We start from the raw sequence: 23633 nt of genomic DNA on the forward strand, positions 1-23633 counted from the left end.
TGGCAAAAAAAATGCATTTTGATAAAAATACAAAATGTACATTCAAATGCCTCTTCTGTGAAGTAGTGACACGCGACATACACCTAGTTTCCTGAAACGAATCAAAAACATAGTTCTTGTAAATTGCCCACATAATGCCAGACAAACCATTTCTGTATGGACCTTGCTTATTGCACGGGTTCATTGTCATGCTGAAACAGGAAAGGGCCTTTCCCCAAACTATTGCCACAAAGTTGGAAGCACAGAATCGTCTAGAATGTCATTGTATGGAACTAAGGGGCCTAGCCTTTTATACACCTGTCAGCAACTGGTGTGGCTGAAATAGCTGAATCCACTAATTTGAGGGGGTGTACACATACTTTTGGTAATGTAGTGTATATTTTGCTCATGTCTAGAGACAACCACAACATAAATGGTATATGAGACTGACCAGCTTTATGTCCGCAAAGCCTAATTCTGGTCTTTTTCCATGAATTGGTATTTTGACAAATCAGATGAGGATCAGAATTAGGCTGCCTGTGTAAACACAGCCATAGTAGACCAGACTAGTCCAGTTCCTGTAACGTTTGATCAACCTTCTGATAGAATCATCACAGAACCATACAGATTAACAACACGCTTTAGTGCTCCCGGTAATAAAGGTGGAGCGAGGTTGTGCTGAAGTGACTGTCACTGTACTGGCTTTAACATGACGTCGAAGCTGAAAATAAATCTGGGTATCTTCTCCCCTGTCAACTACGATGGTCCCAGGGACCGCTATCATCAGGAGGTAGGCTCCAGTCACTCAAGTCAGCCAAGCAAATGATAAAAAGACAAATGGCTTAATCGAAATTGTGAGTTTAACAGGTTTCTCAATATGTTTCGAGTTCTGCACCATGACTAGTACAGTGGTTCTAGCAGTATCTCTTTTCACTACCCTCTTTCTTTTCTGTGCAAGAAACTCATCAATCATACATCTCTCCATTCTATGATAGCTGTTTAAGTTGGTCAAATGTAATATATTTTCAGGATATAGAGGACATCCATGAGTTATGCATGTTTTCATACAATAATAGTTTTGTTCACTAGACTGTGTTATAAATGGACACGACTTTACAACAGATCTGAGTTGACTTCATGATAACATACACCACAAACATACTCACCCACGAAGTGCAGTATTACTATTGAAGATATTGAACTTACTGCATAGCATAATGTCAGCATTCAAAGAAATGTCCTGGGCGTCGGTCACGAAATATATAATCCTTCATTCATCACCAATCCACAAATTACAGTTTATTTTACTTTCTTCAACATTTTTTCTCCAATCGCGTTCATTCTCAAATAAATATTAAATGAAATAAAAATAGTGTTCCAAACAATATGGTTTCTCCTGAAAAAGCCTGCAGCATCTCCTCACCGAGGTAATTATGTACCAAATCTAGTGTGGATGTTATCCATTGCACTAGCTCTAATTTGAAATTGAAATCCTGAGGCCAAGTTTATTTGCATCCCCTAAAACCCTATGCAAGCTTGTGGCTCAGCATGCAACATAAACACTGACAAATTACCATGAGATGTAAGAAAATGAAAAAGAAAGAAATGTGACAACATTATCTACAACTTATTACAAGTTGAGTAACACTATTTTAGGTCTTTGTTTTGCCTGAAGGGGTGGGAGTCATTTGTGTGTTATGTTAGCCAAGAGCACTTGCATGGTGTACATTTTAGGACACCTTTAAGGAGCATTGACTATTGGCTGAGGAGGTCCTAAAATGTATACATTTAAATGTTTAGTCATTTAGCAGATGCTATTGTACAGACTGACTTACAGTAGTGAGTGCATACATTATTTGTACTGGTCCCGCAGGGGAATCAAACTCACAACTCTGGCGCTGTAAGTGCCATGCTCTACTAACTGAGCCACCGTACATAAAATAGGTTACATGGCGAATAATGAAGAGCTATTCACATATGGTGGCCTATGTGTGATCAGACTCCATAATGCCCTGAGAAAACAGCATTTATAAAATAAATTGTCCTTGAAAATCCTTCTAGTCCCCTGCAGGATTGAAGGTATATGCTTTCAAGTCAAATGTAGTTTTCAACTGGTTCTATTCTATATAGTTATCATCTCTGTTGCCTTTGTACAACAATACTGGTATGATGGCATTTCTGAGCAGCTTGCGGGCCCCGCCTGTCTCTTGACAGATGGGCCAGCAGGATAGATGTCGATTGGGACTGTTTGGAGAGATGGGGCGTCTCTGTTGTGCTTTGAAATCAATCTAAATGTCACATTCTTCCAAGCTGTATTTGAACTACATATAACCACTTCGAGACAGATGCTATGGATAAATCCAGTAGCCTCCTTCTTAGCATAGACATGCAGTCATTAAGACGTTCTATACTCAGTATTACTGTAATCCATTTAATGTATTTGTAAATGCTTATACACTGATGTGTAATGTAAATGGTTACACTGGAACTGCTGTACTGCACATTATAGATGTCTACACATCTATAAGACTTCACCAAAGGGTGGGGCAGCAGGGTAGCCTAGTGGTTAGAGTGTTGGACTAGTAACCAGAAGGTTGCAAGTTCAAACCCCTGAGCTGACAAGATACAAATCTGTTGTTCTGCCCCTGATCAGGCAGTTAACCCACTGTTCCTAGGCTGTCATTGAAAATAAGAATTTGTTCTTAACTGACTTGCCTAGTTAAATAAAAAGGGAGCTAGATTAATCTACAACATAACATGTTTGATCCACCTGTCTCAAATGTCTGTCTGTAAGTGCCATATTAAATCATGTTACACTCAATAGTGATACATAAAAAATGTATGTTGTTAAAGAGTATTGGTTATACTTTTTCGGGCTTGACTGGCAACGGTGAGTGCTTTTGTTATAGTGAAGGCTTTAAAAGTTAACAGGTTAGCAGGGTATTATATAGGGGACACAAAGACACAGATTAGTAACATCTCAAAGAGAGACAGGTGATATTATCCGTATTTTAAGCTTTTGTATTTGTGTGTGTGTGTGTGTGTGTGTGTGTGTTAATAATGGAAGGAAAAATAGATGCTCACAATGACATACTAACAGTTATGTTATGTGTGTTTCCATGGCAACACGTTGCCTTTAAAAGCTGAATAAATGTAAAGGTGTTAAAAAAAGAAGAAGACTATCTTCAATCTCCCGTAAACCTTGAATGGCCAGTAAGAGCAACACATTATGTTTTTCACACTGACTCAGGTTAGAGGTTAACCTGAAGACAAAATTACTTGCTGAGGATGTTGTAAATACTTGAACACCAACTGAAAATCCATTATGTTACTCCAGTGTTTATTAAAACAATTCTGAAATGCACATTTCAAGAACCTTCACTTAATGTGAGAGCAGATGCAGACAACAACATCATTTCGGGATCAGACCCAAGGCACCCTCTCGAAAGCACACAGATCAAATGGGCATCTTGCCCAGTGCCTGCCCACTGTTGGATTAGAACAAGGACATTGAGGAACGTTTTAGCTCAGCACACGTGGTAATGTGGGAACTCTAATTTTCAAAACAATTACTAACTAAAAGTATGAAGTGATATTCACTGAAGCCTATATGAAGCCTTAATTGGCTGTTAGCTGGTCTGTTGTTAGGTCTGTTGGCAGGTATGGGTGGGCAGGTATGTTGGCAGGTCGGTGTGAGAGGGGTAAAATATAAAATAAAGGTTGTCCAGAATGGATGCACATTTTTGTCTTTAAAGAGCCACTGCCCCTAAAAAACAGCTGCTCATTCAGAAATCAGCCTATGTGGCATCGATATGAGTCAGAAACATTTATTATACTGTCAAAATTGACAACAAAAAGTAAATAGGATAGTTTTGGTCATAAAGTCAGTCTCGTCCCAAACTGAGTTGTGTGAGACTTGTAGTGATGAGTGCATCACAATGTAAATTAAGGTTTGGTTTGATTCACTCCTGCGCACATGCCCACAAGTAATCATCAATTCATAGTGCAGCTATACATGACCCGATAATAATGCCTGTGGTAAATTGACTTTGGATTGACTTTGGATATCCCTATGGTGCTAGTTAGGGACCATCTGTAAATTACACAATGTACATGGGACAAGATTTTACAATTACAATGGCTCGAAATATGAATGCCGTTCTGAACTTGATCACCCCACGCGACAAAATATTGCCTCCATCCCTCCCGCTAATTGGGCAACTTTTGCTATTTTTTGGTTGTCTGAGTGAAGGAAATGCTGAAAATTAAGAGGAATTTATGTATTTTGAAAGATGAGACGTTGAAGATTATAACAAATACCGCTTTGATGGCATACAAGCAAGCCAGTTCACATTTCCATGTCATAAACTCATGTCATATACAATGTCAACGTTTATGACCACTATGGTTGATGTACAGTTACAAGAGTTGTGCTGAACAGAATGAGCCTATGTTTGTCTATTGTGAAGAACATTAGCAGTGGAACACGCCCCCTAATGTACTCATGACTCCTTTCCATGAGTACAGTATTACCACATGTTTCTCTGAATTGCCTTGTGAAAGCCTAACACTCATAGATAGTTTTTATAACATTGCTAGTCATGTTGGAAATAGAACAAACTTTCAAATGATGCTCACCTGATTTATAATGGGCCATTTTTGGGATTGCGTAAACAACAAAAGTAATTGTGTGAAGGCGGGGATGCAGGATTGTGTTCCAAACGAAACAAGTGTGCTTGCTCTTATTCCTCAATGGCACATCAATGGCACTAAATCCAAGATGGCGTAGCAATCTTTGTCTTCGTCTTGTCGTGTCCCGTGTATATATATTTTTATGTATTTTTTCTTTGCATATTTAAAAAATATATTTCTCTTAACCTCAACTTCAACATACTCTCATGCAATCCGCCTCACCCAATGTGGCATGGATCTGCTATTTTCTTTATTTTAGAACCGGAACCCCCCCATCAGCTAACCTTTAGCACGGACAACTCTTGCCAGTCTGCACGGCGCGATTCAAACCAGAGCATATCGGACTTATTTTTCTCCATATCTCCAGATTCCTACCGCAAGCTCTGAACCTTTTCACCTGGATAATCGCAGATTGCTCAGCTGCTATCTGAGTGGCCACTCCTGGCTAACGTCTCTGTCCTGAAGCAAGCACCAATTAGCCTGGAGCTAGCCTATGCTAGGCCCATCTCCCGGCCAGCTGAAGAGGTCCATCAGCCACTCCTTGGGCTACAATAACTATTTTGCCAATTGGCCTGGTCCCCTTTTACTGCTGATACGGAGCCCAGCCGATCCAACAGGCCTTTTTATTTTTTTCAACAGGCTCTTCCTTTCGCAATGTCCCCTGAATGCCCATCTGTTAGCCTGCTAGCCGCGGCCCGCTAGCTGTCTAGAGCATATCGGACTGTTAGCTGAAGAGGCCCATCGGCCAATTTCTTCGGCGACTATCCCTATTTTATTTTTTATTTATTTATTTATTTCACCTTTATTTAACCAGGTAGGCTAGTTGAGAACAAGTTCTCATTTGCAACTGCGACCTGGCCAAGATAAAGCATAGCAGTGTGAGCATACAACAAAGAGTTACACATGGAGTAAACAATTAACAAGTCAATAACACAGTAGAAAACAAAGGGGGGGTCTATATACAATGTGTGCAAAAGGCATGAGGAGGTAGGCAAATAATTACAATTTTGCAGATTAACACTGGAGTGATAAATGATCAGATGGTCATGTACAGGTAGAAATATTGGTGTGCAGAAGAGCAGAAAAGTAAATAAATAAAAACAGTATGGGGATGAGGTAGGTGAAAAGGGTGGGCTATTTACCAATAGACTATGTACAGCTGCAGCGATCGGTTAGCTGCTCAGATAGCTGATGTTTGAAGTTGGTGAGGGAGATAAAAGTCTCCAACTTCAGTGATTTTTGCAATTCGTTCCAGTCACAGGCAGCAGAGTACTGGAACGAAAGGCGGCCAAATGAGGTGTTGGCTTTAGGGATGATCAGTGAGATACACCTGCTGGAGCGCGTGCTACGGATGGGTGTTGCCATCGTGACCAGTGAGCTGAGATAAGGCGGAGCTTTACCTAGCATGGACTTGTAGATGACCTGGAGCCAGTGGGTCTGGCGACGAATATGTAGCGAGGGCCAGCCGACTAGAGCATACAAGTCGCAGTGGTGGGTGGTATAAGGTGCTTTAGTGACAAAACGGATGGCACTGTGATAGACTGCATCCAGTTTGCTGAGTAGAGTGTTGGAAGCCATTTTGTAGATGACATCGCCGAAGTCGAGGATCGGTAGGATAGTCAGTTTTACTAGGGTAAGCTTGGCGGCGTGAGTGAAGGAGGCTTTGTTGCGGAATAGAAAGCCGACTCTTGATTTGATTTTCGATTGGAGATGTTTGATATGAGTCTGGAAGGAGAGTTTGCAGTCTAGCCAGACACCTAGGTACTTATAGACGTCCACATATTCTAGGTCGGAACCATCCAGGGTGGTGATGCTAGTCGGGCATGCAGGTGCAGGCAGCGACCGGTTGAAAAGCATGCATTTGGTTTTACTAGCGTTTAAGAGCAGTTGGAGGCCACGGAAGGAGTGTTGTATGGCATTGAAGCTTGTTTGGAGGTTAGATAGCACAGTGTCCAAAGACGGGCCGAAAGTATATAGAATGGTGTCGTCTGCGTAGAGGTGGATCAGGGAATCGCCCGCAGCAAGAGCAACATCATTGATATACACAGAGAAAAGAGTCGGCCCGAGAATTGAACCCTGTGGCACCCCCATAGAGACTGCCAGAGGACCGGACAGCATGCCCTCCGATTTGACACACTGAACTCTGTCTGCAAAGTAATTGGTGAACCAGGCAAGGCAGTCATCCGAAAAACCGAGGCTACTGAGTCTGCCGATAAGAATATGGTGATTGACAGAGTCGAAAGCCTTGGCAAGGTCGATGAAGACGGCTGCACAGTACTGTCTTTTATCGATGGCGGTTATGATATCGTTTAGTACCTTGAGTGTGGCTGAGGTGCACCCGTGACCGGCTCGGAAACCAGATTGCACAGCGGAGAAGGTACGGTGGGATTCGAGATGGTCAGTGACCTGTTTGTTGACTTGGCTTTCGAAGACCTTAGATAGGCAGGGCAGGATGGATATAGGTCTGTAACAGTTTGGGTCCAGGGTGTCTCCCCCTTTGAAGAGGGGGATGACTGCGGCAGCTTTCCAATCCTTGGGGATCTCAGACGAGATGAAAGAGAGGTTGAACAGGCTGGTAATAGGGGTTGCGACAATGGTGGCAGATAATTTCAGAAATAGAGGGTCCAGATTGTCAAGCCCAGCTGATTTGTACGGGTCCAGGTTTTGCAGCTCTTTCAGAACATCTGCTATCTGGATTTGGGTAAAGGAGAACCTGGAGAGGCTTGGGCGAGGAGCTGCAATTTGACAATTGGCCTGGACCCTTTTACTACACGGAGCCCTGCTGATCCATCACGACTGATCTGCTGACGTAACCACACGAGGGGGCTACAACAGACTTCTTCCGTCTCTTCTGCTAGCTTGCTCGCCCCGGCCCGCTAGCTGTCTGAATCGCCATGTAGCTACTCACTGGAGCCCTATGATCACTCGGCTACGAATGCCTCTCCCTAATGTCAAAATGTCTTGTCCATTGCTGTTTTGGTTTGTGATTATTGTCTTATTTCACTGTAGAGCGTCTAGCCCTGCTCAATATGCCTTAGCTAGCTTTAGTTCCACCTCCCACACATGCGGTGACCTCACCTGGTTTAAATGATGTTTCTAGAGACAATATCTCTCTCATTGTTACTCAATGCATAAGTTTCCCTCCACTGTATTCACCTCCTACCATACCATTGTCTTTACATTATGCCTTGAATCTATTCTACCGTGCCCAGAAATCTGCTCCTTTTACTCTCTGTTCCGAACGTACTAGACGACCAGTTCTTATAGCCTTTAGCCGTACCCTTATCCTACTTCTCCTCTGGTCCTCTGGTGATGTAGCAGTTAATCCAGGCCCTGCAGTGCCTAGCTCCACTCCTATTCCCCAAGCGCTCTCATTTGTTGACTTCTGTAACCGTAAAAGCCTTGGTTTCATGCATGTTAACATTAGAAGCCTCCTCCCTAACTTTGTTTTATTCACTGCTTTAGCACACTTTGGCAACTCGGATGTCCTAGCCGTGTATAAATCCTGGCTTAGGAAGACCACCAAACCCCCTGAAATTTCCATCCCTAACTATAACATTTTCTGACAAGATAGAACTACCAAAGGGGGAGGAGTTGCAATCTACTGCAGAGATAGCCTGAAGAGTTCTGTCTTACTATCCAGGTCTGTGCCCAAACAATTTGAACTTCTATTTTTTTTAAATCCACCTTTCCAGAAACAAGTCTCTCACCATTGCCGCTTGCTACTGACCACCTTCTGCCCCCATCTGTGCCCTGGAAACCATATGTGAATTGATTGCCCCCCATCTATCTTCAGAGCTCATGTTGTTAGGTGACCTAAACTGGGACATGCTTTTAACACCCCGGCCATCCTACAATCTAATCTTGATGCCCTCAATCTCACATAAATTATCAATGAACCTACCAGGTACAACCCCAAATCCGTAAACACGGGCACCCTCATAGATATCATCCTAACCAACCTGCCCTCCAAATACACCTCTGCTGTCTTCAACCAGGATTTCAGCGATCACTGCCTCATTGCCTGCGTCCGTAATGGGTCTGCAGTCAAACGACCACTCCTCATCACTGTCAAACGCTCCTTAAAACACTTCAGCTAGCAGGCCTTTCTAATCGACCTTGACGGGGGATCCTGGAATTACATTGACCTCATCCTGTCAGTAGAGGATGCCTGGATATTCTTTATAAGTGCTTTCCTCACCATCTTAAATAAGCATGCCCCATTTTTTTTTTTTTACCAGGAACGGATATTGCCCTTGGTTCACTCCAGACCTGACTGCCCTTGACCAGTACAAAACATCCTGTGGCATACTGCACTAGTATCGAATAGCCCCCGCAATATGCAACTTTTCAGGGAAGTTAGGAACCAATATAACCAGGCAGTTAGGAAAGCAAAGGCTAGCTTTCTCAAACATACATTTGCATCCCGTAGCACAAACTAAAAAACGTTATGGGACACTGTAAAGTCCATGGAGAATAAGAGCACCTCTTCCCAGCTGCCCACTTCACTGAGGCTAGAAAACACTATCACCACCAATAAATCCATGATAATTGAGCATTTCAATAAGCATTTTTCTAAGGCTGGCCATGCTTTCCACCTGGCTACCCCTACCCCGGTCAACAGCCCTGCACCCCCCACACTTGCCCAAGCCTCCCCCATTTCTCCTTCACCCAAATCCAGATAGCTGATGTTCTGAAAGAGCTGCAAAATCTGGACCCCTATAAATCAGCCGGGCTAGACAATCTGGACCCTCTCTTTCTAAAATGATCTGCCGAAATTGTTACTACCCCTATTACTAGCCTGTTCAACCTCTCTTTCCTATCGTCTGAGATTCCCATACATTGGAAAGCTGCCGCGGTCATCCCCTTCTTCAAAGGAGGGGACACTCTAGACCCAAACTGCTACAGACCTATATCTATCCTACCCTGCCTTTCTAAGGTCTTCGGAAGCCAAGTTAACAAACGGATCACCGGGCCTCCCGGGTGGCGCAGTGATTAAGGGCGCTGTACTGCAGCTGGGTGCAGTACAGCGCCCAGGTTCTGTTGTAACCGGCCGCGACCGGGAGGTCCGTGGGGCGATGCACAATTGGCCTAGCATCGTCCGGGTTAGGGAGGATTTGGCCCGTACGGGAGTTGTAGCGATGAGACAAGATAGTAGCTACTAAACAATTGGATACCACAAAATTGGGGAGAATTAAAAATAAAATAAAAACAGATCACCGACCATTTCAAATCCCTCCACTATACAATCTGGTTTCTGAGCTGGTCATCCGTGCACCTCAGTCACACTCAATGTCCTAAATGATATCATGACCGCCAGCCGTATTCATCGACCTGGCCAAGGCTTTCGACTCTGTCAATCACCGCATTCTTATTGGCAGACTCAACAGCCTTGGTTTCTCAAATGACTGCCTCACCTGGTTCACCAACTACTTTTCAGACAGAGTTCAGTGTGTCAAATCGGAGGGCCTGTTGTCCAGACCTCTGGCAGTCTCTATGGGGTGCCACAGGGTTCAATTCTCAGGCCAACTCTCTTCTCTGTATACATCAATGATGTCGCTCTTGCTGCTGGTGATTCTCTGATCCACCTCTATGCAGACAACACCATTCTGTATACTTCTGACCCTTCTTTGGACACTGTGGTAACTAACCTCCAGACAAGCTTTAATGCCATACACTCATTCCTCCAACTGCTCTTAAATTCAAGTAAAACTAAGTGCTTGCTCTTCAACTGATTGCTTCCCGTTCAGCATCACTACTCTGGACCGTTCTGACTTATAATATGTGGACAACTACAAATACCTAGGTGTCTGGTTAGACTGTAAACTCTCTTTCCAGACTCACATTAAGCATCTCCAATCCAGAAATTAAATCTAGAATCGGCTTCCTATTTCGCAACAAAGCCTCCTTCACTCATGCTGCCAAACATACCCTCGTAAAACTGACTATCCTACCGATCCTTGACTTCGGAGATGTAATTTATAAAATAGCCTCCAACACTCTACTCGGCTAATTGGATGCAGTCTATCACAGCGCCATTTGTTTTGTCACCAAAGCCCCATATACTGCGACCTGTATGCTCTCGTTGGCTGGCCCTCAATTCATATTCAATGCCAAACCCACTGGCTCCAGGTCATCTATAAGTCTTTGCTAGGTAAAGCCCCGCCTTATCTCAGCTCACTGGTCAACATAGCAGCACCCACCCGTAGCACACGCTCCAGCAGGTATATTTCACTGATCACCCCCAAAGCCATTTCCTCCTTTGGCCGCCTTTCCTTACAGTTCTCTGCTACCAATGAGTAGAACGAACTGCAAACATCACTGAAGCTGGAGACTCATATCTCCCTCACTAACTTCAAGCACCAGCTGTCAGAGCAGCTCACATATCACTGCACCTATACATAGCCAATCTGTAAATAGCCCATTTATGTCATCCCCATACTGTTATTTATTTTGCTCCTTTGCACCCCAGTATCTTTACTTGCACATTCATCTTCTGCACATCTATCACTCCAGTGTTTAATTGCTCAACTGTCATTATTTCTCCAATGTGGCCTATTTATTGCCTTACCCCGGATATCCTAACTCATTTGCACACTGTATATATACTTTATCTCTTGTATTATTGACTCTATGTTTGTTTATTCCATGTGTAACTCTGTGTTGCTGTTTGTGTCACACTGCTTTGCTTTATCTTGGCTAGGTCGCAGTTGTAAATTAAAACTTGTTCTCAATTAGCCTCCCTGGTTAAATAAAGGTGAAATAGAACTGTGCACACTTTGGAGAGGTGTGTGGCCACTTGGAGACACAGTAAAGCGTTTTTGTTTGGTTTGGCCTTCGGCTGATCTTGCTCACAACAAGTTCAGTAGCCAAAGTCTACACCCATTCGTCTGTGATTAGTCAACAGTACTACACCTAGTAAGGAGTGGGAGCATTAATTGTTTGTTGTCATTCTACAAGAGAGTACTAGTTTTCACATTTTTTTCACTTGAGAAATGCTGCACCAAATATCTTAGCTAGATGTAAAATTGCGCGACTAAGACCTCCTCAGCAGAAACTTCAAAATAAATGACAGATTTCTTGATTTACCTTGACTATATTTATTCTGACTATTTTGAGGAAGTGTTTTTAGCTATTTTGTCTCTATGGTGGCTCAAATGTGAAAAACAAAACAATTGAAAGCATTTGAGAAAATGAAAAGGAGTGCAACATGAAAATATTGTCTTATTTACATTGTGTAATTTTTGATGGTCCTTAACTAGCCCCGGAGATGGGCTAATTGGGCTAACTCGTCTCACCTGCGAACACACACACACACACACACACGAGACACCCACATCAAACCACATCCCCAAAACAAACTAATCTTCGAATTCAGTCATGGCCATTAGCATTTCTTAATGAACCAAATCGAAAATGAGGTCAAATCAGGAAGTGCAGTCACCCTTTAAAAGCTGTACATTTTGTTTATGAGCTGTATCGAGACAAGCATACTATCTGTCACCTTGATAAAACATTTTTTTATCACACGTTGGTTTATATTCAGAGGTTACAGTATGCTTGACTTCATAATGGAGCAGCCTTGCTCACTGGACACCCATAAAAGAAAAGAAAACTCAACATTTGTTTTGCCAGAGGTGTGGACCCTTAAATGAACGTCTCATGTACACTCCTATATAGAAGGGAAAGAGAGGGCAGTATGTGTCAGCCAACATTTCCCTGCTGCTTTTGGAAATCAAAAACTCAGCATTTAGAGAAAAGGCTGCTGTCTTTTTGCCTTGAAAGCAACCCACGTTAACTTCCATATGCACATCTAACTGCTCCAACGACCACTGTGTACTCCATTCCAACCCCCTGTGAGGAAAAGTAAACAGCAACATTAATACAACAAAATAATGGTTATTTCTTTGGCCAGTCCATTTTCAAGAATGTGTATCTTAAAACTTAACTGTAGCGAATCCTCTAACTTTTCGGATGTACCGAAAATCAGTCAGAGTGTTTTTTGGATGTGATGAATGGCAGTGCAATCTCTCTGAGATAAGAAAAGCAATTTGTAGCATTAGCGGTTTGATACCATGGGTGTCACGGGCCTTTTTGGAAAACTTCAGAAATGCATACTTCCTTCCTACCTTCCTTGAAGTAATCAGAGATCTGAATTGGTTGGATTGGTGAAAGTAATCGGATGGTAACCTTTCTTACACATATCCATTCACTTATAGATCTGTTCTTACCTTGAGGAATCATGGAAGGAAGGGTGCATCTTACAGTAATCGAACAGGGCCCTAGAAGCTAGAGCGTATTTAGACGATATCATACAGTAGAGTGTACATTTGAGCAATTAGCAGACAGACTGTGGCTGGATCCTGTCTGACTAATTATAAAAACAGCAGGACTTCGTGTATGCAGCATGTGCGTTCTCTTCTCTGGTCCCATATGCAAATGCTTCCAGGTGCTTGGGCAAATTGATCAGCGAGATAATTTCAAATGTCTGAAATGCTAGCATAGAGAGATAATGTTGTTTGATGTAGATAGGATGCTTGTCCATGATATGGATGTGACACAAAGTATAAATTGTACTCTTAGGCCAAAATGTAATCAATTGCAAATAAAGGAAATCACACTGATGGTTCGCTCAGAATGTTTCTTCTGTATCAGAAGTGAAAAATAAGTAAATAACTTTGATTTCCACAGTCTACTAGAAACAAGAGGATTAAGATCCTTTATTGACACGTATGAATCAATGCAAACTGTAATACTATACATTTCCTTTCTTTTTCCTTTTTTTTTTTTTACAAATTATTAGAAAACTATACAGTATAAAACCAAAGACAATAGGAAAAAGGGTTTATATATTAAATATCTTACATTACCTGGTCAACACATCTCAGAAATGTGTTTGTTTGGCAAAACTTTTTTTCAAACTGAATACCAAGGCATGTTACGAAAATGATAAGATTGATCTCATGCAGCAACTTCTAAAAAGGGCCTGAGAATTCCTCCATGGTAGGACTTTTGTCTTCTTTTGAAGAGTATATTTTCATTAGATGGTTTCCACCTCTTAACCGAGGTCATTTAACACGGACGTACAGTATATGTTTACAAGGGAAGGAAAACACTTGAAACAGCATGAGGTAACTGTTTGACTTCTTGACAGTCCAGAGGGAAATGAAAATGCATCTATGCCCTATCTGGCCCAATGCATCTATGCCCTATCTGGTCCAATGAGCCCATTGATACGACTCTAGAGAAGTTCTCAGAGATGACGTACTAACATAGGGCTTGCAGGAAGACCAAATAACCATTTGAGATAAACAAACATTCAGCATTTAGGACAAAAAGCAACAGTGCAACATCTATATAGTGAATAACCCAGCACTGTGGTATTTGTGGTATTAGACTCACTGCACATTGTTGGGTGAAAAGGGGTTGGAATGCATAGTCAGAACTAGTTTCCTCATATCATTGGCTGTTGGCAGGTCATCCTTTTGGCTTCTCACCTCTAACCCTTACGGAGGCAGACATCACATTGTGCTTCCTTCACACAGCCACTTGATTTAAACGAGTTTAGGCATACATTTCAAACCTCATTCATATTTTGTGAGTTCATTCACAAGGATATCCATGGGAAATGGCTCAGCTAGAGTTGGGTCAATTCCATCACCAATCCAGCCACGAAATTGACTTGTTATAAAGTGAAATGTTTGATAAATGTATATATTTTATGAAAAGGGTAGCTTTCAAAACAAATACAATATGTTAATACCCCAACACTGCAAGCAGGTAGAAATGAGTGAAATTGTGTCCAGAATCTGGTAGATTTTCAACATTGTTCTCTTTAACACACTGCAGAACTGGGCATTGAATCAAGTCTTGGGCACTTAAATGGCAACTGGCTGATTTACGAGCTGCCACTGGTCACATTAGTTACACGCCACAAGGTCAAAGACTTCTGCAAAGACCTTTGGGAATGTTTCTCTCTCTCTCTCTCTCTCTCTCTGCAGATCAAAATCTCGCAAGATGATGGTAACGATAAGAGACAATGCCATTCCGTATGGACTGTACATTTTTCTGCACAACTGACTGCAAACTGAGCTTATAAACAACCGCAAGTCAGTTTTGAGCTCAAATCAATCCTGACAGCCTTCTACTAGCGCAGACATTCAGAACGGATACAAACGTTTGCATTTGTCCTTCCTCAAAGGAAACTCATTGGCCAACAGAACTTCTCACTACTGGCGTAGAAGAATGTAAAACATTTTTGAACACAAAGAAAGGCAAAGGTTCGGGTATGCAATAATGATCAACTTATTGCTTTTCTCTCATTTTATTCATGGTTTGTTTTTTCATCATACCCAAAAAGATATTTTTTTTTACATACTTTGTAATCATATAAATACACTATACAACAATACAATACAAAATACAATTTTTCTCATAAGGAATACATTTAGAGTTTGCTCGGGTAAGCTGGTTTTTAAGACTAACACTGGTCAGAAAAAAATGATATTCCCTTGGAATCAGTCTGATCAAGGCACATTCTGGTGATGGTGACAAAGGTGTTCGGTCGTCCTCGGTTAGATCTTTCCTTCCTCCCACAGGAAACGTAGAATGTTTGTCCAAAGTTCCATTTAATTGTACTCTGATCGAAGCCAGGCTTTCTCTACTGTACAAGTAAGCACACCTGCACCTCTGGTCCTTTATCCATTCATATGGTAACCTCTGTAACCTACACCGGTTGACTTTCACGTTAGTCCTCTTTCCCATCCACCTTTTCTCCTCCTTTGACTCTATCATCAGTCTCTCAGGCTCTGAAGCGCTTGTTTTGCTCCGTTGCCCTTTCACGTCGACTTTCTCTCACTTGCTCTCGCTTTCTCACACCTCCACACCTCCTTTCTGTTGCCCCCCTTGTGTGACAGCGGTCGCCGACACCACGATGTCGAAGCAGGTCTCCATCATGACATGCGACTTGCATAGGTTGACACAGTACTCCAGTTCGCCCGTGGCCTGCTCCAAAGCCTCCAGGTACTCCTGGGACTCTTTGTCCAGATCGGGGTCCACCTCAACTATGGGGGGGAGGGTGAAAAAGAGAGAAAGATGGAGAGATTAGTATCAGCGAAGAGCAGTAGCTAACGCCATCAGATGTACAAGAAAAGTTCAGAAGATGTACAGAATTTAAAAAAAAAATGTAGCCACTCTTGACATTTTGTTGACCATACATCATGTAGGTACAGGGAATTTTCATATCTGTGGTAAAAAGCTTATCCTAATGCCGTTTCACTATATTGGGTGATCCGAGGCGCAATAAGTCAGTGTTGGGGTCAAACAGAAATTCCAATTAAATTATTGAAAAAAGGGGTACTTTCAATTACTTCTGCGGAAGTATTCACCCCCTTGGCATTTTTTTTCCTATTTTGTTGCCTTACAAACTGTAATTAAAAAATATTTTTTTTGGGGGGGGGGGGGGTTTATCATTTGATATACATAACATGCCTACCACTTTGAAGATTTTATTTAATTTTGTATTTTATTTCACCTTTATTTAACCAGGTAGGCTAGTTGAGAACAAGTTCTCATTTGCAACTGCGTCCTGGCCAAGATAAAGCATAGCAGTGTGAACAGACAACACAGAGTTACACATGGAGTAAACAATTAACAAGTCAATAACACAGTAGAAAAAAAGGGGAGTCTATATACATTGTGTGCAAAAGGCATGAGGAGGTAGGCGAATAATTACAATTTTGCAGACTAACACCGGAGTGATAAATGATCAGATGGTCATGTACAGGTAGAGATATTGGTGTGCAAAAGAGCAGAAAAGTAAATAAATAAAAACAGTATGGGATGATGTAGGTAAAAATGGGTGGGCTATTTACCAATAGACTATGTACAGCTGCAGCGATCGGTTAGCTGCTCAGATAGCAGATGTTTGAAGTTGGTGAGGGAGATAAAAGTCTCCAACTTCAGCGATTTTATGCAAAATATTTTATATTGTGAAACAAACAAGAAATAAGACAAAAAAACTGAAAACTTGAGCGTGATTAACGCCCCCAAAGCCCCCCAAAGTCAATACTTTACTTTGTAGACCTTTTGCAGTAATTACAGCTGCAAGTCTCTTGGGGTATGTCTCTATAAGCTTGGCACATTTAGCCACTAGGATTACAGAAATCTTTAAGTCATACCACAGATTCTCAATTAGATTGAGGTCTGGGCATAGCCTAGGCCATTTCAAGACATTTAAATGTTTCCCCTTAAACTGCTTAAGTGTTGCTTTAGCAGTATGCTTAGGGTCATTGTCCTGCTGGAAGGTGAACCTCCGTCCCAGTTTCAAATCTCTGGAAGACTGGAACAGGTTTCACTCACGAATTTCCCTGTATTTAGCACCATCCATCATTCCTTCAATTCTGACCAGTTTCCCAGTCCCTGCCAATGAAAAACATCCCTACAGCATGAGACTTCACTGGGGTTCTCGGGGTGATGGGAGGTGTTGGGTTTGCGCCAGACATAGGGTTTTCCTTGATGGCCAAAAAGCTACATTTTTGTCTCATCTGACCAGAGTAACTTCTTCCATATGTTAGGGGAGTCTCCCACATGCCTTTTGGCGAACACCAAACGTGTTAGCTTATATATATTTTTCTTTAAGCAAGTGCCTTTTTCTGGCCACTCTTCCGTAAAGCCCAGCTCTGTGGAGTGGACGGCTTAAAGTGGTCCTATTGACAGATACTCCAATCTCCGCTGTGTGTCACGGCCGTCGAATGAAGTAGACCAAAGCGCAGTGTGGTAAGCGTGCATATTCCTTTTTATTAGGATGACGCCGACAAAAACAATAAACAATACAAACACAACCGTGAAGCTTAAGGGCTATGTTCCACAAACAAAGTTTACTACCTACAAAGACAGGTGGGAAAAGGGCTGCCTACGTATGGTTCCCAATCAGAGAGAACGATAGACAGCTGCCCCTGATTGAGAACCATACCTGGCCAAAACAAAGAAATACAAAACATAGAAAATAGAACATAGAATGCCCACCCCACATCACACCCTGACCTAACTAAATAGAGAAATAAAATGGCTCGCTAAGGTCAGGGCGTAACACTGTGGAGCTTTGCGGCTCCTTCAGGGTTATCTTTGATCTCTTTTTTGCCTCTCTGATTAGTGCCCTCCTTGTCTGGTCTGTGAGTTTTGGTGGGCAGCCCTCTCTTGGCAGGTTTGTTGTGGTGCCATATTCTTTCCATTTTTTAATAATGGTTTTAATGGTGCTCTGTGGGATGTTCAAAGTTTTGGACATTTTTTGATAACTCAACCCTGATCTGTACTTCTCCACAACTTTGTCTCTGACCTGTTTGGAGAGCTCCTTGGTCTTCATGGTGCCGCTTGCTTGGTGGTGCCCCTAGATTACACACAGGTTGACTTTATTTAACTAATTATGTGACTTCTGAAGGTAAGTGGTTGCACCAGATCTTATTTAGGGGCTTCATATCAAAGGGGGTGAATACATATGCACGCACCACTTTTCCGTTTTTTATTTTGTAAATTTCACTTCACCAGTTTTGACTATTTTGTGTATGTCCATTACATGAAATCCAAATAAGATCAATTTCAACTCAGGTTGTAATGCAACAAAATAGGAAAAACTCCAAGGGGATGAATACTTTTACAAGACACTGTTTACCCCCTATTCTAACACGTTACCTACTAATATACACCAGACATGGTTAGAGAGAGAAGTTGAGAGGGAGAGATCAGAAAGGGAGAGAGATGTAGAGAGAGAGAAAGATCAGAGAGAGAGAGAGAGAGAGAGATCAGAGAATGAATGAGAGAGATATAATTTATTGGAATTTACCCCAAGCCTGCTATCAGTGCATCCCTTGATGCACTATAAACAAGGTCGGCTCACTATGTGATACAGTACTTCTACTAATCTCTATAACTGTGTCGCTCCACTGTGACCGCTCATCCATCGTCACACCTTTTACAGCTTTAAAAGTCATACAGGGACATGAAGATTAATGATGACATGTCTTTGACAGGGCTGGATATGCTGGTATGTCTGATGGAAGCTGCTGAAGACACACTACCCTCATAATCACAACATGAAAGGATGAAAGAATGATTTATATAGCTTGACTGCTCCCATCATGGGCTTGGACCAACCGGCGGTCCCTAAACCAATGGGAAACATCTCAGGGAAATAGGGTTTGGAGATGTAGCGGAGGGAAAATAATGCCTTATTGATTTCAAGACGCATACTGGTACACATACCACCCCCAACCCGTCTGCACACGTGAGAACACACGCACAGGATTTTTGCAAAGACAAGGATTTGAAAAGTATTTTTCTCTTCCTCTATATCCGTAGTAAAGTCATGAGGTGGGTTACTTTTGAATTCAGCTACCTTAGTAAACGGTTCTTCATGTTCGTGTGAAAAGAGTGACGGGAATCAGTAAATGTGATTCTTGATTCCCTTTGGCTGTTTACTTTTGTAATGTTTTCGGTTGTAACACTAAAAATATTATTTATATATTATATTATTTATATAAACTCAGCAAAATAAGAAACGCCCTCTCACTGTCAACTGTGTTTATTTTCAGCAAACTTAACAGATATTTGTACGAACATAACAAGATTCAACAACAGACATACACTGAACAAGTTCCACAGACATGTGACTAACAGAAATGGAATAATGTGTCTCTGAACAAAGGGGGGCTCAAAATCAAAAGTAACAGTCAGTATCTGATGTGGCCACCAGCTGCACTAAGTACTGCAGTGCATCTCCTCCTCATGGACAGCACCAGATTTGCCAGTTCTTGCTGTGAGATGTTACTCCACTCTTCCACCAAGGCACCTGCAAGTTCCCTGACATTTCTGGGGAGAATGGCCCTAGCCCTCTCCCTCCGATTCAACAGGTCCCAGACGTGCTTAATGGGATTGAGATCCGGGCTCTTCGCTGTCCATGGCAGAACACTGACATTCCTGTCTTGCAGGAAATCATGCACAGAAAAAGCAGTATGGCTGGTGGCATTGTCATGCTGGAGGGTCATGTCAGGATGAGCCTGCTGGAAGGGTACCGCATGAGGAGGAGGATGTCTTCCCTGTAAAGCACAGCATTGAGATAGTCTGCAATGTCTCAGTCCGATGATGCTGTGACACACCGCCCCAGACCTTGACGGACCCTCCACCTCCAAATCTATCCCGCTCCAGAGTACAGGCCTCGGTGTAGCGCTCGTTCCTTCGATGATAAACGCGAATCCGACCATCACCCCTGGTGAGACAAAACCGCGACTCGTAAGTGAAGAGCACTTTTTTCCAGTCCTGTCTGGTCCAGCGACGGTGGGTTTGTGCCCATAGGTGACGTTGTTGCCGGTGATGTCTGGTGAGAACCTGCCTTACAACAGGCATACTAGCCCTCAGTTCAGCCTCTCTCAGCCTATTAGGGACAGTCTGAGCACTGATGGAGGGATTGTGAGTTTTTTGGTGTAACTCGGGCAGTTGTTGTTGCCATCCTGTACCTGTTCCGCAGGTGTGATCTTCAGATGTACCGATCCTGTGCAGGTGTTGTTACACGTGGTCTGCCACTGCGAGGACGATCAGCTGTCCGTCCTGTCTCTCTGTAGTGCTGTCTTAGGTATCTCACAGTACGGACATTGCAATTTATTGCCCTGGCCACATCTGCAATCCTCATGTCCCCTTGCAGCATGCCTAAGGCACGTTCACGCAGATTAGCACGGACCATCGGCATCTTTCTTTTGGTGTTTTTCAGAGAAAGAAAGGCCTTTTAAGTGTCCTAAGTTTTCATAACTGTGACCTTAATTGCCTACCGTCTGTAAGCTTAACGACCGTTCCACAGGTGCATGTTCATTAATTGTTTATGGGTCATTGAACAAGCATGGGAAACAGTGTTTAAAATCTTTATAATGAAGATCTATATGTATATGTTTATGTATGTGAATGTACAGTTGAAGTCCGAAGTTTACATACACCTTAGCCAAATACAGTTTTTCACAATTCCTGACATTTAATCCGAGTAAATATTCCCTGTCTTAGGTCAGTTAGGATCACCACTTTATTTTAAGAATGTGAAATGTCAGAATAATAGCAGAGAGAATAATTTATTTCAGCTTTTATTTCTTTCATCACATTCCCAGTGGGTCAGAAGTTTACATCCACTCAATTAGTATTTGGTAGCATTACCTTCAAATTGTTTAAAACTTGGGTCAAATGTTTTGGATAGCCTTCCACAAGCTTTCCACAATAAGTTGGGTGAATTTTGGCCCATTCCTCCTGATAGAGCTGGTGTAACTGAGTCAGGTTTGTAGGGCTCCTTGCTCGCACACGCTTTTTCAGTTCTGCCCACAAATTTTGTGGGCACTCCAATACCTTGACTTTGTTGTCCTTAAGCTATTTTGCCACAACTTTGGAAGTATGCTTAGCATCATTGTCCATTTGGAAGACCCATTTGCGACCAAGCTTTAACTGATGTTTGAGATGTTGCTTCAATATATCCACATAATTTTCCTACCTTATGATGCCATCTATTTTGTGAAGTGCACCAGTTCACCAGTCCCTCTTGCAGGAAAAGCACCCCCACAACATGCTGCCACCCCCATGCTTCACGGTTGGGAAGGGTGTTCTTCAGGTGTTCTTCTTGTTGATATAGGACTCATATTACTGTGGATATAGATACTTTTAAACCTGTTTCCTCCAGCATCTTCAAAAGGTCCTTTGCTGTTGTTTTAGGATTGATTTGCACTTTTCGCACCAAAGTACATTCATCTCTAGGAGACAGAATGCGTCTCCTTCCTGAGCGGTATGACGGCTGCGTGGTCCCATGGTGTTTATACTTGCAAACTATTGTTTGTACAGATGAACGTGGTACCTTCAGGCATTTGGAAATCACTTTTTTTTCTGAGGTCTTGGCTGATTTCTTTTGATTTTCCCATGATGTCAAGCAAAGAGGCACTGAGTTTGAAGGTAGGCCTTGAAATACATCCACAGGTACACTTCCAGTTGACTCAAATGATGTCAATTAGCCTATCAGAAGCTTCTAAAGCCATGACATAATTTTCTGGAATTTTCCAAGCTGTTTAAAGGCACAGTCAACTTAGTGTATGTAAACTTCTGACCTACTGGAATTGTGATAAAGTGAATTATAAGAGAAATAATCTGTCTGTAAACAATTGTTGGAAAAAATACTTGTGTCATGCACAAAGTAGATGTCCTAACCGACTTGCCAAAACTATAGTTTGTTAACAAGAAATTTGTGAAGTGGTTGAAAAACTATTTTAATGACTCCAACCTAAGTGTATGTAAACACCAGACTTCAACTGTATGTATATATATGTGTATACGTATGAATATATATATATATATACATGCACATATATATATACATATATATATATATATACACATATACATATATATATATATATATATATATATATATATATATATATAAATAAAGAAATAAATATATATATATATATATTTACCCCAAACATATTTGGGGGATTAGAAACGATGCAGACAATAACATTGATGGAAGCAACAATCTAGCCGCAATATTTAAGCTGATTCATCCCCTAAGAAAATATATATATTTATTATTATACCTCCAAAAAACTGTGGCATCTTTCCCTTGCTGAAGACCTGGAGGCTTTTGGTGTGTTAAGAAGCTTCCAGAAATAGATTATAATGGATAGAGCTCAGCTAGAAAGGAAGGGATCTTCTCTGGCGAACCTTCGGCGACCTGCACCGCTCAACTGGAAATAGCCTCCTTGTTCTGCCGTTTTGTCTATTTGGGGGTTGGAGAACAGATCCACTCGCTTGCCTTTAGTCTGTGTGCGAGATACTGTAAGTGCCTCCCTAAAAGTGTTTTCCCACATTGACAATTGCAGAAAATAGTTTTTACCACTTTAACAGTTTACTCTAGAAAGGAACCTAAGAGAATCAAACCCATCACAAAATAAAAAAGCTATTGGCCAATGTCGCTTCCTTTGTCAACGTTAGTGTTTATGTATGTGAGAGTGGTTTCAGCTGTTGGCCCAATATGGACCACAAGTAGCATTAACTACAAGGTCACAATGAGGTCAACCACACACATTTGCTTGACACCTGCACAATACATTTGTCCAGGTTTCATTGAGTGCAATGGCACTGCCATAGGGCATAGGGAACCTTGTAACTGGGGCAGATGTCATATTGAAGAGCGAGATCAGCTGCTCCTAAAGTGTTGGAAGGGTTTGTTTACTATTATGTTCAAGATGTTTCTCGTGTGGCCCAACTCCAACAGAGGCTAGCACAGCCTGGAATCGTCAGCTAGTTACGCAACTTTGTTGTCCACTTACAATAGCCTCAGAGAGGCTAAATGTAGGAAAGCTGAGCGTGAGACTAAGAGGTATACATCTCTATAAGAGAAGCAGTCATGGTTTATTCATTAGCACGAAGCTACGTTTCAAGTAACAATCATTTTTAAAGACATGAGCAAACAACAGATACACTACATGGCCAAAAGCGTTATAGCGTTATCCTGGCATTCGCTAAACCCAGAATCGTCCGCCGGGCTGCCAGTGTGATTCATTACTCCAGAGAACGCATTTCCACTGCTCCAGAGTCCAATGGAGGCGAGCTTTACACCACTCCAGCCGACGCTTGGCATTGCACATGGTGATCTTAGGCTTGTGTGCAGCTACTTGGCCATGGAAACCCATTTCATGAAGCTCCCAACGAACAGTTCTTGTGCTGACATTGCTTCCAGAGGCAGTTTGGAACTTGGTAGTGAGTGTTGCAACCGAGGACAGATGATTTTTACACGCTTCAGCACTCGCCGGTCCCGTTCTGTGAGCTTGTGTGGCCTACCACTTTGCGGCTGAGCTGTTGTTGCTCCTAGACGTTTCCACATCACAATAAAAGCCCTTACAGTTGACTGGGGCAGCTCTAGTAGGGCAGAAATTTGACGAACT

At 42.1% G+C, this 23633-nt stretch overlaps 1 protein-coding gene across 4 annotated transcripts in view; it reads right to left on the bottom strand.

Annotated features, from left to right (window-relative positions):
- Positions 1 to 14952: 14952 nt before the first annotated feature.
- The window catches only part of kif26aa (kinesin family member 26Aa), a 171110-nt gene continuing 162429 nt past the window's right edge, over positions 14953 to 23633 (bottom strand). For 2 of the 4 annotated variants that reach the window (XM_031836884.1, XM_031836885.1), the window contains one exon: positions 14953 to 15734. In XM_031836884.1, the coding sequence (XP_031692744.1) occupies positions 15544 to 15734 (191 nt within the window). In that variant the 3' untranslated portion in view covers positions 14953 to 15543. The remainder of the gene's footprint in view (positions 15735 to 23633) is intronic. The other 2 variants (XM_031836883.1, XM_031836882.1) reach the window with 1 other exon arrangement.

The sequence above is a fragment of the Oncorhynchus kisutch genome, linkage group LG12 (assembly GCF_002021735.2).
Source record: "Oncorhynchus kisutch isolate 150728-3 linkage group LG12, Okis_V2, whole genome shotgun sequence".
In the NCBI taxonomy this organism is placed as follows: domain Eukaryota; kingdom Metazoa; phylum Chordata; class Actinopteri; order Salmoniformes; family Salmonidae; genus Oncorhynchus; species Oncorhynchus kisutch.